This window comes from Lampris incognitus, chromosome 2 (assembly GCF_029633865.1).
Source record: "Lampris incognitus isolate fLamInc1 chromosome 2, fLamInc1.hap2, whole genome shotgun sequence".
In the NCBI taxonomy this organism is placed as follows: Eukaryota; Metazoa; Chordata; class Actinopteri; order Lampriformes; family Lampridae; genus Lampris; species Lampris incognitus.
This window is the reverse complement of record NC_079212.1, coordinates 120,384,712-120,402,158: the sequence shown is the minus strand read 5'-3', so window position 1 is coordinate 120,402,158 and position 17,447 is coordinate 120,384,712. Positions and strand designations below refer to the sequence as shown.

The 17,447-nt window shown below is 39.9% G+C and overlaps 1 protein-coding gene across 1 annotated transcript in view; it reads right to left on the bottom strand.

Annotated features, from left to right (window-relative positions):
• Positions 1–12,575, bottom strand: part of cntn4 (contactin 4) — a 68,211-nt gene extending 55,636 nt beyond the window's left edge. Inside the window, exons 1-3 of the mRNA XM_056273025.1 lie at positions 12,372–12,575; positions 3,840–3,942; positions 3,355–3,539 (exon numbers count right to left, since the gene is read on the bottom strand). Of these exons, the coding sequence (XP_056129000.1) occupies positions 3,355–3,539; positions 3,840–3,942; positions 12,372–12,570 (487 nt within the window). The 5' untranslated portion in view covers positions 12,571–12,575. The remainder of the gene's footprint in view (positions 1–3,354; positions 3,540–3,839; positions 3,943–12,371) is intronic.
• Between the last annotated feature and the right edge of the window lie 4,872 nt (positions 12,576–17,447).

Sequence of the window (17,447 nt, the reverse complement as noted above, 5' to 3'; positions counted from 1 at the left end):
TTACCATCACATCCATCCTTGCTATCTCTTCAGCCTACCCTGCCTACTTCACCATCTTCAGGACCGCATTGTTGTTGCCGTTTTTTGACTTTTTGCTGTCAAGGCCCTTCAATCTATTCCTCACCAGTTGTGAATGCATCGACTCTTAGTCGGTGCATCCCAAATGAAAGTGGGCAGCCCATCTCTGCCGGCACCGGGCCAAACATGTACACAATCAGGCCAACCATCAAATGGCTGAATTGGAGGAGATTTAGAAATGTCCCTTATCAGCAATATCATTGTGAGACAGTGCACTGATAAGTCCAGGGAAACTGAAACGTGAATATAATAGGGACACATGGCTGTACATGTGTTTGCGCGTTTGTTATTTTCAGATAACATGATAAAAAATCAATCTGTATTACAGTGTTTGCTTATTTTTCCAGCTTTACTTTCACAGGCAGAAATTTCACAAGCCTATCAGAATTTTTCAGAATGGGCTGGGGAAAATATACGTACAATTTGAATAAGAACTAATAGTGAAGTTAGAAAGACCTGGCTAGGTACTGCTAAGCTGGTCCCCGAAAGTTTCCAGTTCTGTTTTTATTCTCTTCCAATTTTGTGGTGCAAATGTATTTCTGTTACAATCCCTCTTCCAAATTGGAGATGTGGCAGTAAATATTTGGGTAGACAACCACAGGACTTGGCCTTTTAGACACTCCAAGTATGATGCTTTTCTTTTTTCTTTTTTGCTCCTACGTTAGATAATATGCAAAATTATTGTAACGGAAGTTATTGAGATAGTTTAAACAAACAGATATCTCAACAGTGACAAGCAGTATGCTCACAAAACGTAGCGCTTTTGTTTCCTTATTGACTACAGAAAGCCCAAATGCTATAGTCTTGTGTCTGCATGTTGCATGGAAGGGAAAGTGATATCCTTATCAGTTGCCCCATTGATTTACACTGCTGCTGAATGTCTCCAGGTCTTAATTCAAAGGGAGTTCAGAATAAGATTACAGATTTTTATCATCCACTGCAGAAAGCAGCAGACGAGAAAGAGAGCGAGAGGAGAAAAAGAGTGAGAGAATGAGAAAAAAGAGAATGAGAAAGAGAGTGAGACAGAATGAGAAAAAGAGTGAGGGAATGAGAAAAAGAGAGAGACAGAGAGAGTGACACAGAGACAATGAGAGAGGGAGACAGAGAGAGAGAATGAGGAAGAGAGAGAGTCAGAGAGAATGAGGACGAGAGACAGAGAAAAAGAGAGAGAGAGAGAGGGAGGGAGAGAGAGAGAGAGAAAGAGAAAGCAAGCATACTAAAAAGACAACAGACCTTTGGCTAGGAAAAACAGATCAGCCTCAATGGATCACAGTACGCTCCCAGGCACTGTTACGATGAATTAAATAGAGCTTCCAGGGCTATTGCAAATTATGGCAAATGGTTTATGACCCTAATATTACTACTACTACTACCACTACTACTATTACTACAACTACTACTACTGTTACTACTATTAATAATGTATTACTTTCATATAACGCTTTAGCTCGATACCCAAAGCACTTCACGGTGAAGGGAGAAACTCGATCTCAACTCACCCAAACAAGTTATTTCTGATTGTTGACACAGTATGGCTTAAACAGGAGAAAATACAACTTGAAGCAAGAAGAGAACAGCTTCAGTGGGTGGAAAAAAAGATGTTATAAATATCTAACCAGAACCAATAGACAAGTAGAAATATGTCCAATTGTGTCTCTACTAGTCGCGTCCACAGTGAAAAGTGGTTGATTAGCTGTAAGCACATTATTGATGTCTTTGTCTAGACATATTTGAAGGCTTTAGTCTGCTGTGTCATATTCCTGTCTGATGTTTTCGTTTGTTGAAGCTACAGCCCAAGATGAAAAGAACAAGACATTCACACAATATGTTCTGAAAGTTCTATGGGGCCAGAAGTTGTGTGTGTGATAGAACTGGAATTGTCCCATCATTTCACTTTTTCCTTGCGCGTGTGTGTGTGTGGTGGAATTGGAATTGTCCCATCACTCCACTTTTTCATTGTGTGTGTGTGCATGTACGTGTGCGTGTGTGTGTGTGTGTGTGTGTGTTTTGGGTGGGGTGGTTGTTGCTGTTGGAAATTATTGTTTCCTTTGACAAAGTCTCCAAATGTACATTCTTCACGAACAAGGAACAGCGACTAATATTGGGAGGGAAATAAAAAATCAAACAAGTATACTTGAATATGTAGAGAGCCTGATCAAGTATTTAAAAAATGGGTCATTAGGAATGCAGCTGAGAGAAACACCTGTCTGGGTAGCCTACAGGTACTCACATAATAAGATGTCTTATATGAACAATGCTCTCACATAACCACCACATAAGCATTAGTCACAAATGTCCACTTGGGAGCCCATGATAATCTTTTAACTGCTAAAATATAAAGCATCCACCTCAGTTGTTCAGTGAAATACAGCACAGCTTACCATAGTAAACAACAAAAATGCCACTGGCTATAAGCCGAATATAAAGCTTGTTTGCCACTCTTGGATTTATGGAAAATGCTGTTCGAGTATAAAGATTTCAGATTAAGTTTGGAATTTTTCATGATTTAATAAAGGAGAGAGGTCCATAAAAATGCATGCATGAAAGACAGAAAAACAACTCCAAAAGCATTTTCCTAACACCCGTTCATGTGAAATTTCATTTCTGTCAACCAGGGACTGAAGTTAGATACATTTTTTTTAAATATATATACTTTTTCCAACATATTTCACCAGTAATTTCGTAACAAAAAAGTGTTTTTTTTTCTCCAAATAGTGGCTATCATACTGTGGAGCTAAAGTCTTTATTTCTGTGCCTTGCACATTTCAGGAAAATTATAACAACCTTTACTATTTGAATTCTGTGGGTGTCGTTCCGAGTGCTGAACTATCAGTGACAATAAGTGGATCCACTAACCCTCATTCTTGTTCATCCAGATGCTGCAGTGCAGATTATGTCCCTGACATATGTGCCACTGGTCTAAGTATAGTACATTTAACAGCTTTGATCTCCAGTCAAGTTGGATGTCAATCATGTTGCCATCTGGTGGGACCAATACAACGCTCACCAACAAGGTCACGTCCAAGGGCTCAGCCTTATCCCCATCACTCCTTTAATCTGGATCAAAATATCAGAGGCATCATGGCTGATGGCTTTTAATCATTTTTATGCGCTGTTAAATCAAGCCTCCCTCGTTGTGTGTGGCGTTGGAGTCTCTATTGATCACCACTGACTGTGTTTTACAGCTATGGCCACCTTTGCCACATTTCAGTCTGAGCGGATCTGACACACGCAACCCACTCTAGTCAAATATTCATGCATGACAGAATCACCTACCATAGAAGGAGAGTTTTCCTTTTACTGTATTCATTCCCCTGGAGTTCTCTGCCACACACTCGTACGTGCCAGCATCCTCCTGCTGGAAGTAGGGGATTTCCAGGACACCGCTGGCCTTCCTCATGTCTACTTTCCTTGCAAAAGGGACTCCATCCACTCTCCTCCAGTTTATAGATGGTACAGGGCTGGTTAAGAGAAACATGCATCATTAGCCCTCTGCCATACTTGGTGTACTTGGGCCTCCCGCAGAATGCATTACAAAAATACTACAGAGGCATTTGAACAAAAGATATTTAATTACAACTTTAACAAACGCACGCACACACACACACACACACACACACCCTGTAGCGAGTTCCTCAGATGTGCAGTTCTTTTAAGGTTAGTCGGAAGACATACAAAAATTACCATTATGCTTGTTACCTAAGGCTTTTCTTTTCATGTACTAGTAGGCATGCTAAGGATGACTTGAGAATTTAACTTACTTTCCCAGAGCAAAACACTCGAGTTTTACTGTGGATCCTTTGGCAACATGGATTACTTCTGGAAACTGAACTTCAATCTTTGGCTCATATTCACCCATCACACCTGAAGGAGAGATACAAGTGACAAAAGCCATAGTGAAACAAGGGAGCTGTAATGGGCTCTGGCTGACAGGTACCTCTATCCTAGCAAGCAGCACAGCAGATGATAGTTGCGGCTCACTGTTTTGCTATGCCACGGCTGAAAACTATGCTCAAGACCAGCACAAAAAGTTGACAATCTGGGACGTCCGGGCAGTGTGGTGGTCTATTCTGTTGCCTAGCAACAAAGGGATCGCCTGATCGAATCCCCGTTTACCTCCGGCTTGGTCGGGCGTCCCTTCAGACACAATCGGCTGTGTCTGCGGGTGGGAAGCTGGATGTGGGTATGTGTCCTGGTTGCTGCACTAGCGCCTCCTCTGGTCGGTCAGGGCACCTGTTCGGGGGGGGGGACTGGGGGGAATAACACGATCCTCCCACGAGCTATATCCCCCAGGTGAAACTCCTCACTGTCAGGTGAAAAGAAGCGGCTGGTGACTCCACATGTATTGGAGGAGGCATGTGGTAGTCTGCAGCCCTCCCCGGATCAGCAGAGAGTGTGGAGCAGTGACAGGGACAGCTCGGAAGAGTGGGGTAATTGGCCGGATACAATTGGGGAGAAAAAGGGATAAAAAAGTTGACAATTTGATAGTCTCAATGGTTCGAGCTCAAACTTTGCTTTCAACGCTGTTAGGAACATGAAATAATGTGTTGCTTCCATTGAAAATAATGTGGCGATGATGTCAAAACATGAGTCTCAATTGGATATGCAACCTAGGAGCATTTGCCCCCTAATCTGCAACTATACTTCCTTTAGTGTCCTTTTGGTAGAGAGAGCTTTTTTTATGTTTATGAAGTTAAACTTTTTCTAACAACCAAGGCCAAGCTTTTCAACACTGTTTCAAAGAGAAATGCCAGTCAGAGGAGTCAGGCAAAGTCAGCATTACAACACTGATGTTTAGTTGCAGTAAAGGCTATCCTTGTGAACTTGTATGATATAAAAGTGGTAGCTGCAAGCAGCTGCTCATTGCCTTAATTCATGTGCATCTTATCATGTGCATCTATCTATAGAGAAAACTGACATTGTGAGTAGACCAATACTCTTTGAGATCATATTTTATCACATTTTCTAAAAACAAAAAAGAAAAACAAAAAACAAATACAGGATTGTAAATAATCAGTCTGTTAAATCCAAGTGGCGCTTTTCCATGCCATATCCTCAGATCAGCTTCCTCACACTATTTGTAGGATGGTAGGTGAGAATTAAATAGATTGGACAGAATTTGGTAACACTTTAGTATGGGGAACACAGTCACCATTAATTAGGTGCTTATTAGCATGCAAATTAGCAACATATTGGCTCTTAATCGGTCATTATTACGTACTCATTAATGCCTTGTTCTGCATGGCCTTATTATACAACCAGTAAGCCATTAACTATGAGTTGTCCCTCTATAACCTCAGAATTATTGCTTATTAGCAGTACCATCTCAATATGCTTCGCTTAGTATGGACTTTATAAGGTGGTAGTACCACAAGAAGAGTTATTCTCCCTTACTAACACTTAATGAATATGGTCTGTTCTTACATAACAAAACACAAAACTACAAGTGTTAATAGTGTTAAATTACTCTAAATTAAGTTTTTGTAACTTAGAATATGTTCCCCATACTCAAGTGACGTCTTGATCATTACTAATTCACTAGTAATTAAGTTTTTTTACTTAGAATATGTTCCCCATACTTAAGTGTTACCCAGAATTTTTATGCCACTTGTATTCTCAACCGATAAATTAAATACTCATCTAATTTTAGTTTTTGAATAGTGCATCAGATAAACTTATAAGGTAAGGCACCAAGGGCCATTTACCAATTATAATTGTTCATTAAATCAAAGCCCTCCTTGGCATGAAAGGAGAACACATTGCATTTTTTGTAAGCTAAAGAATCACAACAATGAGTTTGGGTTTCATACAATGTAGGCCTCTGACAGTTTTCTGTAGTCATAGCATACATAAGGACATTTTTCTTTATATAGTACTTATTACGGTTGCTATTGGGATAAAAAACAAAACAAAAAAACCAATCAGATATGGAGTTTGTAAGAGTCATCTGGATGTCTTGTTAGGGTACATACTGTTGGCTGAGAGTAGCAGCTTCTGGAGCTAATCCTTATGAAAACCAGATGTGCCTCTTTCAACACAAAATGCCCTCGACATTTTAATCCTTATTATAAATGCATAAACATTAGACACTTTAGCTTGCTGGTTAATATTAGACATGGCTTGCAATGAAAGCACTACCTACACTACCATGTATTTAAGTCATTTTGGACAGCACATTGTATCATTGCTGTGTGAAATTGTTATTTTATGAATATTAGATGGAAAAATAAGTTTGAATGTGAAACTTCACAACTGATATGTGAAGAGTCATCACATTTTCACAATAATGCAATATTTACCTCTTATATTAGCTTTATGTGGAAAAAACATTTTTGCATACATGTTTTTTTCTCTCAAGTGCATTGAACTGCGATGCCATCTTGATAGCACACAGGTAGGAAGCAGAAACATTTCTGGCATTATTGACCGGCCTGAATTTGATGATCATTAAGCTGTGGCTATGTGTTGGTGCTAATGGCAAAATGTTAAACAATGTGAATACGCCCTCAGGCATATAGTGGGACCAAAAGACCAAATAGGATAATTAAAGCTAGTGTAGGTAGTTTTTTTTTTTTACGTCACTGGGCAAAAATTCCATAATAACCTTTCAGCATATTGTAATTCAAGTGGTCTGAGAGAAAACTAGACTTCTGCACCTCCTCTTGGCTCTGTATTCAGGTTTTTAAAAGTCTAGCTTAAAATGTAAGATTTTAGCCAATCAAGGGTCATTTCAGAGAGAGGGCATTCTTATTGGCTGTTCTACAAATGCAGATGTGCATGCATCCACCCTGCCCCGCTGGGCACTTATGGTTGTAACCCTAACCCTAAAAATCAACAAGACCAACTCGAAATGGTTGCTTCACATGAACAATATCAGTGCAACTAAGAGATTCACTGACTTTTTTTTTTTTTTGCATGGATAGATTATCAACTACAATAAAAATTTCATGTGTCTCACTTTGACATTTCCTGGTTGTACACAAGTGTAAGGGGCCGAAGAGCGATGCGGAGGGTCATTTGGAGGGTGTGAGCATTTACATCTTTTTGAAATTTATCTTCTAGTGAACTGCTTGTGCTGTGCACACTAAAAATCTCTAGGTGTCTGGGAAAATGGGGATATTGGATTACATTCACGTAATGGGAGGGGCTAGTTCATGTTCATAAATCAAGAATACAATGTCAAACATCACAGTAAAATCAATAGTGAATTTTGTTTTAAGATTGATTTTTCCCTTTAAATCAAGTCATGGGGAAACGTACAGCTGTGTTTCGGTGTTTCCATTCTTACAAGCCCTAGTTTTCTAGGGCAACAATTATGGTGTTTTAAACAACTTTCTTCGATGAGGAAATAATAGCTTTTTCCATAGTTACTGAAATTCATGGCTGTGTTTTTCAAATGGCTCTTCAAATGGATGAAGAAGGCCAATTTCATCTGTTAGATTTGGTGATGTGTTATGAAGATTGTTCCCTGACGGAGTGTGAAAACTAATTCAGATCCTTATTACAACTGTCTGATGCTGGAACGTAACTCGAGACCTGTCATCCATGCTAACAATAACTAAAGGCAGGTGTGAGAGGACTAGTAATTTTCTCATACCATAACCTTTTGCAAGGGACACTTGCTTAATGTGTCCCATGTGACTATATGGTAGGGTTGCTTAATGATGTTTCCACACTACTGGTCACAACGCCTTGGCAAAACAAGAGGTTTAATGAAAAGGGAAAGAAAAGAAACAGGGATATTGTGTGGCGCTCTGGAATGTATTTGAAAAACAGATTTTGAATTCATACCACTTATTCACCTATTACCTGCATATCATTGTCACCCACTCAAAAAAAGTGAAGTAAAATAATAGTCTAATGAGATTTTCTGAAATGTACAACAAATATAGCCAACTGTAAAATGTATTCTGCATTAAAGGCAAGTTTAATCAAGTACATTTACCTTTCTGTTTTTCAATTTTGATGCTAAGCAGTAAGCCAAATTGTTAATGAATACTGGCAAATTGCTACAAAACTGTCTGATCCTCTGTCATTATTTTTCTTCTGAAGCCAATATAGCTTGTGGTCCAAAATGTTGCAGGCCAACATGACAAAGTAAAAAAACAGAACTACCCATGTGCAAAATTAAAGCTGGAGTAGGCAACTTTGGTGAAGTGAGCACATTTTTGGGGGGGGATCCCCCCCCCTTTCTCTACCCAATTGTATCTGGCCAATTACCCCACTCTTCCGAGCTATTCCAGTCGCTGCTCCACCCCCCTCTACCAATCGAGGGATGGCTGCAGACTATCACATGCCTCCTCCCGATACACTTCTTTTCACCTGACAGTGAGGAATTTCGCTAGGGAGATGTAGCGCGTGGGAGGATCATGCTCCCCCCCCCCCGAAGAGTTGCCCCAACCAACCAGAGGAGGCACTAGTACAGCGACCAGGACACATACCCACATTCAGCTTCCCACCCGCAAACACGACCAATTTTGTCTGTAGGGATGCCCAGCCAAACTGGAGGTAACACAAGGATTCAAACCGGCGATCCCTGTGTTGGTAGGCAACGGAATAGACCGCCATGCCACCCAGACGCCCACGAAGTGAGCAATTTTAACATAACACCCCACAAAAAACCCACTTCCCCCCTCACTCTGCTTCTTCCTTCCCTCCCTCCAAACCAGGTTCACATACACGCCTGAGCTTGGCTGTTATAACCGACAAAACTCATATTTTTGTTGATAATCTACACACGTAATTTTTTTTCCCCAGCAAATCTCTTAGTTATCCCAACATCAATGTTGCGCAGCACTTTGCACTAATAGGTGAAGTATTTATAAATATTGCTCTGTACAAAGCACCTGCACGATGTGTGACCATCTCTGTCCAACACCATGATGCTATGGAAAGTAAAATATATTACAGTTATTATTCCATGCATGTAAAACTAATTTTTTTCAGTAAATCTCATACTTACACCATCACTGATGTTGTGAAGTACTGCTTTACTTATAGGTGAAGTATTTATTAATATCACTGTTCATAGCATTAGCACAGTGTGTGACAATTTCTGTCCAACATCTAAATGCTGTGCAGAGTAAATGTAAAGCAGTTGTTAACCTATGCATATTATATAAGTATTTTTCAGTGAATCTCCTAGTTACCCCAACACTGCTGTTGTGAAACATTTTTGTACTTAAAAGTGAAGTATTTATTGGGGTGAAGTCTATTCAGTTTATTCACCTCTACAAAATCCCTAATAATGACCAAAAAAAAAAAACAAAAAAAAAACAAAAACAAAAAAACAAAACAAAAACAAAAACAAAACAGAACGAATGATTGACAATGACAGGCAGTAGGACCGCCCCCATCACAAAGAGTTCCCCTGATTGGTTGAGAGGTACCAGGAGCAGCAAAGCCTCAACCAATTAGGCGAGCTCAGGTGAGATTTTGAGATCCAAATTACAGATGCAGGGTTGAACACAGAGGCTGGAACTTCTTTCAGACCATTTGAATTAAATATAGTAGCAGTAATAAGGATAAAAAAAAGTATTAAAAAAACATTGAAAGAAAGTTGCCTACCACAGCTTTAACCAGGAAAACGGTTGCTTTGTGAGGTTTATCATTGAAACTTGTTATCCTCAGACTAACACATTGTGGTAAATGTCATTACTGCCTGTTGCTGAGCCTTGATAAGATATAGGTTGAGACTGAGAGTGTTTTCATTGATAGACTATTATTTGTAATCTTGAATAGTAAGACTACCGCTTGATAAAAAAAGACAACAATAATAAAGTAATAAAGAGAATAAGAATAGGGCTTTTGTGGCAGGTGGCGGTTTGATATTGGAATGAATTGTTTATGTATCCATAATCTACCAAACTGTTTAAGTCTAAGCTGCACATTCACCTTGTTGAGTGGCATGACATTTACTGACAAATATACTCAGAGCCTGAATACCAGCAAAATAAAGGAATGCAGAGCGTTTGTTAGTTTTAACACATTACAATAAATATGGTGAAGAACATTCTTCTGGGACACAAGTCTACAATTAGATTACCTCTCGACAGTGACCTTTTCTCTAGTGCACCTTAATGAGGCCAGCCTACAGCATCAGAGTAACATGCTAAAGGACATTCTGAAGCAAAACAAAAAAAGGGCTAATTAACCTTTTCATTTCATTTGTATTCCTTAAAACCACTTGTCCTACTTTCAGTTACCAACAAAACAAGTTTGGCTTTTTATCATGGCCATGAGCATTGTTTTCAGCCCCATACTGAATATCAAATTCAAATCAATGTAGCAGCATCCGAGTAGTGTAGCGGTCTATTCCGTTGCCTACCGACACGGGGATCGCTGGTTAAAATCCCTGTGTTACCTCCGGCTTGGTCGGGGGTCCCTAAAGACACAATTGGCCGAGTCTGCAGGTGGGAAGCCGGATGTGGGTATGTGTCCTGGTTGCTGCACTAGCATTTCCTCTGGGCAGTCGGGTTGCCTATTCAGGGGGGAGGGGGAACTAGGGGGAATAGCGTGAGGGTTAATAGCATGATCCACCACGTGCTACGTCCCCCTGGTGAAACTCCTCATTGTCAGGTGAAAAGAAGTGGCTGGTGATTCCATATGTATTGGAGGAAGCATGTGGTAGTCTGCAGCCCTCCCCAGATCGGCAGAGGGGGTGGAGCAGCGACCAGGATGGCTCAGAAGAATGGAGTAATTGGCCAGATACAATTGGGGAGGAAAAGGGGGGGTAAAAGTCAAAAAAGTCACAAAAAAAATCAACGTAGCACCGCACACTATGTATGGAAGGGCTTAATCCGTCTTATTTTATTTGGTCCAAAACATTTGTAAAACGAGAATACCAAGTGTCATAGGTATACATTTCTACTGTTATTGAGTCCAGGTAAGTAAGGAGCTGGTGAATTGGCTCTCAGTACACCTGGGCCTTGTGTCCCTGTAGAAAAACGCTTCGCATATTTTTGTATTGTTTTCCAAAATTTAAACAATTTCCAACTTGTTTAAGCGCATGGATCATCAATGTCACTTCTAGTTCCACCAACCAATAAGAATGACGAATGGGTGGAACCAGAGTGGAGACGAAAGTTAGATGTATTTTGCCAAAGCATAGAGGAGAAAAGAAAAATCAATAGATAGTGTTGAAACAGAAAACCTGTGTTTAGTTGACATTTTAAACACATATTATGACAATATGAATTAGAGAAAGCAGGGAGATAATTTATATTGTTTTGAAACTTATCTCATTGCATATCAGCAGCAATCAAGCATCTCCACCCAGTATTCAGCACTGGTTTTCTGCAGAGAGCCATTCAAGCTCTCACCTCAGCGTATTTTTTTTGGAAGTGGTCTCTGGTGGACACAGTCTTATTCTACACATGCTGAGTAGGCATGAATCTTATAAGGGCATGGTTTACAATAGTGGTGCAGTTGGCAGATTCACGGAGGGATTCATTTTTATGGTGTATTGGAAAGTGTTACATGTTTTTTGTCATTTCTTTGTTCTAATTTTCAAGCTTCTCAAGCCTTGCTGAGCACTTTTACTTCCTTAAAGAGAGACTGACATGTCCTTTCTGAACACATTTTTTAACATTGGGAGTTTGAATCATAACCGAAAATAGGTGTGGTTGTATGCATTCAAAGTTATTGGCTACTGTCTTCCTGGGTGGGTGGATCCATGTCAAACGTCACCGCGCTACCGCTAATACCGCTCATGTCTGCCGACATGATAACTGACCGATAAACGTTGATTACTATTACAATTTGGTGAGTATTTTGTCCTCATAACTCAAAATCTGTTACAAACAACAATAACACACAGGTACGTGGATATAAAGTTTTTATTTTAGGGTTTTAAACATGAGCGGTAGCGCGGTGATGTTTGACATGGATCCAGTTATCCACAGTTCTCATACGTAGTATAGAGGGCTGTGTAACCCTAAATGCAAATTGACTGGTGTCTACGTATCCACCGGCACAATTTGACATTGGACACCATCTACAGTCAATCACAGATCTCTCGAGTGGCTGCCGGTGCGCTGTTATGGCCACCGCATTTCTCCGTGGTTACATTCCAACTCAGAACATAGCCTATCAATAGGAATTTTCAGATTTTGATGTCAGTATCACTTTAAGATCACATTTACTGAACCTGTGTACTCACTTAACAGCCATGCAATCTTTTTTTTCTTTCCTTTTTTCTGTTTTCTTCTCCATGTGTAAAATCAGAGAAAAACATAAGGAGACTGGTTTTTTTTCTTCTTTTTTTTTCTGAGAGGGACGGAAATAGGACTCACCATCACTGCGTAGCACTAATGGAGTAGGAGGACCCTTAACCCTGGTCTTTGTGACTGTATTGGTGACCACACAGGTGTAGTTGCCCACATCAGAGGGTTCCACTTTGGCGATGTACAGATTTCCAGTCTCCTGGGAGATAAAGCGCCGAGTATCCTGCTTCACAAATGAGGGGTACTCATTAAAAATCCAGGAAAACATCAAATCTGTGGAAAAGAAAAGAGGAAGTATAAGTTCAATTCAAAGAAAAGTGAAAAGCGCTTCTTTTCAAGAATGAGTTAAGTGAACTTCATGTGACTGTAGGGCTGGGCTGGGGGTCTAAAACGAGGGGTGGCAGTGGGGATTAGAAGCCATTTAGTTGTATGGCAGGAGATGAAGAGTTATTCAATTGTTAAGAAAGGATTAATTTGAAAATCATGAGGTCCCGTAATATCAAGTGGAGCAGCAAGTGGACTGTAACGGGAGTGGTCTCAGAACATTACATCAGTGTAGCACACACATTACATCAGTGTAGCACACACAATTAGATGCCACGGAGGTGTCATACTGTCATGATATTGGCATATCTTAGGCATTATTAAACAACTATATTATAGCTGATTGAGAGTATATGACTTTTAATTCAAATTGTAGCCTTCAAACAGAAGTTTGGCATGCCGTAGGCCTACAGTATGTAAAAAGTCACAAAATAAAAATAATAATACATTAACTAGACTGGGGTACCAAACTTTTTATGTACAAATTAATACAGCTTCTTCTTCTTTTGGCTGGTTCCCTCTTTCTCAGGGGCAGCCACAGCAGATTTTATAATTTCCATCGGTACTCTGTGAGGGTACATCACCAATGGCGGCCGTTGTTAACCCAGACCTCGACCAATCCGGTATGGTCTTGTCAATCCGTTTACTAACTTGGCAAAATTTTACATTGGATGCCCTTCCTGACAAAACCACTAACCCTGTGGATGGGGGCACAGGTAAAGCGCTGGATGCCATCCCAGTATTCATGGACTTGCGCCCATGCCTGTCATCCAAATTCATACATATTGGGACACAAATACAAACAAAATGAGTCAACATTAACAACTGCCTTTTGACCATCACAAGGCCAGCATTGAATTTAAATTGCCGCACACTTTGGCGGAGGGTGTTAGTTCACGGATGTCTGTCTCTTAGTTATAACAACGAGAGCGCCACACTGAGAGGTGCCAGATCATGTTCCAGCAAGATCTGGCAGCAGCACTTTCAGACCCTCTGTGTAAAAATGGCTAAGGAGTTACATCATGCTAAGGTGAAAATTAATGACTGTCACAGCCTGTGACAGGTTACAGGTGTCTGTAATTACCTGGACTCATGTCAATTTTTTTCACATTTGTCATATAGCTGTGGTTTGAATTTTAATACACAACAATATCTAGGAGAGGTTAGAGATTAGTGCCGGTGGGTGCCAGAAGATTAGCAGATGTTTTATAGTTCATATGATATTAATCAACATAGAATCATTGCAAGGAAAAAAGCAGCATTGCAATCAAAATAATGTATAACACTGAATTTAGACATTAATTCAACATTGTAGCTCGGTAGTACAGCATTGGGTCTACATTGGGGGAAAAAAGACACTAAATATCCACAATTGGAATTAAAATAATTTGAACAGTTCGGCTGATTTTACTGAATCAATAAAAAAAATCAATCCAGTTGCATCCACCATCAGGATTTTATGGTGAACAGTTAAACAGCCTGCAAATTTCAGCTCCTCCTAGCCCGCACAGATAAAGTTAAGTGGGGCTAACACTGATTTTTTTTCTTTGCCAACTGGTGGGTCACTATTTAAAAGCAGTCATTTTCAGAGGAACCAGTTTACAACCCAAAGATTTAATTGTCATTTGATTTCATAAGTTTGCATGTGTTGCAATGCATGATCTCAAGTGATGATGACATTGTTTAAAATACAAACAGCAGATGAGAGCAACGTGCTCTGAAACCTATTGCTATACAATAGGTTAATAAAAAACAGTTTCACTTGAACTCTCAGTTCCTATACATAAAACCTTGTTCTAAGCAGTTAAATTGTGAGACATAGGTCTGTGAATATGGGTCAAGATCTTCATTGGTCCCAAACCAAAATGTTTACCAGTCTTTTTTTTTTTGTTTTTTTTTTTTTGGCTTTTTCCTCCCATTTTCTCCCCAATTGTACCCGGCCAATTACCCCACTCTTCCAAGCTGTCCCAGTCGCTGCTCCACCCTCTCTAATGATCCGGGGAGGGCTGCAGACTACCACATGCCTCCTCTGATACATGTGGAGTCACCAGCCACTTCTTTTCACCTGACAGTGAGGAGTTTTGCCAGGGGGGACATGGCGCGTGGGAGGATCATGCTATTCCCCGCAGTTCCCCTCCCCCCTGAACAGGAACCCCGACTGACCAGAGGAGGTGCTAATGCAGCGACCAGGACACATACCCACATCCGGCTTCTCACCCGCAGACTTGGCCAATTGAGTCTGTAGGGACGCCCGACCAAGCCAGAGGTAACACAGGGATTCGAACCGGTGATCCCCGTGTTGGTAGGCAACAGAATAGACCACTACGCCCCAACATTTACCATTCTTTTGTGATTTTAGTTGTGTAAAATGTGCAAACCTTTGAAGCGTTGAAACGAAAAAAATGGACAAAAAACAGGCAAAACCTCACTTCAACACTCCCAACGAGGAGAGCATGAAGTGGGACTTGTGGCTAAAATATTTCTTTCTGTTGCCATGTTAGCAAGTGATTGGCAAATTGTTAAAACAATCAACATTGTTAAAACTGAATGTCATTCAGCATATCCCCAAAGTCACATCATTATATTGGAGTATTTCGAAATGAGAAAAAAAACAAAAAAAAAAAAACAAAAAAAACAAAAAACATTTTGACTGACCTTTGAGCGACACTTCACTTTGCCATCTGCTGCCTAATTCAGTTATATTCCTTAAACCTTATCTTTCCAAGTCTTAACGTGCATGAATCAGGACTTTTTGAGACCGGTGACATTACTCTTGTTCCTTTTATACTGTACTCTCTGAATGGCCTCTAGAATTCAAGGTAATTTTCAAACCTCAAAATCAACACCTGTTCAACACCAGAACAACAATCACTGACATGAAGGTAAAAAGAAAGTGAAGACAGCTAAGAAAGAAGGGCTGATCTTCACCAGAGAACAAATGAGAGCTATACCCTCATATTACCTCATGAATACGTGATTTTTAATGTTCGGTGGGTCAAGCTGTGTTTCTTTTAAATCGAAGGTAAATTGTTCCACTTAGCGGTGCCAAATCATCAAACCTGAATATTTCTTGCATAACAATCAGCTTCAGCAGAATTATCCGGCAAGTCTAATTAATAACAACATACTATTTCCCTGCTGAGCCCAATCAAACTCTTACACTTATCAGCAGACTTCCAATCAAACAAAACAGGTTTGGAGGGTTCATACTTTTAGCCTTCCTAACTGCTCAGAGGTTTTTCCCCGCCATGTGGTCCAGCACTCAAGTTTGCCATTGGGAGCAGGCACTGCACAGGGAACGCTGCACAGGGAACCCCGTACCGGGAACATTACAGTCACCCAACTGACACATGCTGAGCTGGGTTCAGGGTTGGCTCCTGTGAGTATTGAAGCTAAAGGCAGTGTGATGACATGGCAGAGGGCCATGGGGATGGAAAACACTTTAAGGCAGGACACGGCTCGTTGTTTGTATTTGTTGTCTCTCCAGTGCTTTTTGACTGTGGCTGTAACAGTTCTGTTTACAGCCCATATGAGTATAATACACAACATGAGCTGTGCACTAGCACACAGAGTGGAAAAATAATGAGATGTCATGTACAACTTCCAAAAGGGTCTCAAAAGCATTGATTTTATGATACCATGGTTTATATAGTATCTCACTATACCAATACAGGCTTTCTCTAGAACCATTTGTGGATAGAGAAGAATTTCAGATGCCCTGGGAAAAGATTATTTGCACATTAAGCCTATTTGTACAGTGAAAATAGCATTGCAGTCATCGCCATGGTTACAGGGAACCAGTTCAATCAGTACTATGATGACAGCAGCCTTTGCATATTAGCTCAAATTGACACATCATGAGTGGCTTTAGTAGACTGTTCCATTTTATTATTTAGTGCAAACTGGTGCCCAGGCATTTCATAAGTGTTGAAGAAAACCCCAGTTAAGAAGTCTTGACATAGTCCACAATCTAAAAATAGATTGCAAATGGACCTATTTTTTCTTAACTGGGAGTAAATTAGCCTTGTCAATGCAATGATTATATCCTTCAAAGTGTGGACAATGCTTCACAGCTGTGTTAGGAGACTTGACAAAGACCATGTAGGCTAGAGGAACAGCATTTGTGGCTCAAATATAATGCAGGAATCCATTAGACTGCTCGGGTTACAATCTACGTACTATGTAAAAGTCATTATGAGTGACAAGATCAAATGTGATACTCAAATGGAGAGATCAAGGAATAGATTTGAGGAGCAAGTGAACATCACATGTATACAGAATCTTCTCAGAGGCAATTAAAACATTAAGACCTAAATTTTTCGAATATATTTGTACTCTTATATACAGTGTAGGCAATGCCAAACTGATTTAGGTTCATACAAAAAAAAATAAAAAAAATTCATAAAAAATTATATAAGGAAAATAAATGATATGAGAAGACAGGCCTACTCCCCAAGAAAACTTACTCTATAATAAAAGCCAAAAAAAATAATAAAAAAGGCAAACAGATTATTGCCAATATAAAGGAAAAACATGCTGAAGTTAGAGATTTTGTATTTTAGTTGAACATGGTGAAAGCTGTCTTTCTGCTGGAAGCCCAGGAGGAAAGACAATTGAGGTATAGGGGTACGCTACTCAACTGTTCATTACTTTAAGATGCAAAGAAAATTAGATTTACAGCTGATAGATAGATACAGACAGACAGACATATCAATCGATAGATAGATAGAGAGCTAGATGGACGTTTCTCTAGGTTAACACATAAAGCATCATTCATTTTGACAATGAAAGATTAACATGCACATCATCCATTAATAGTGA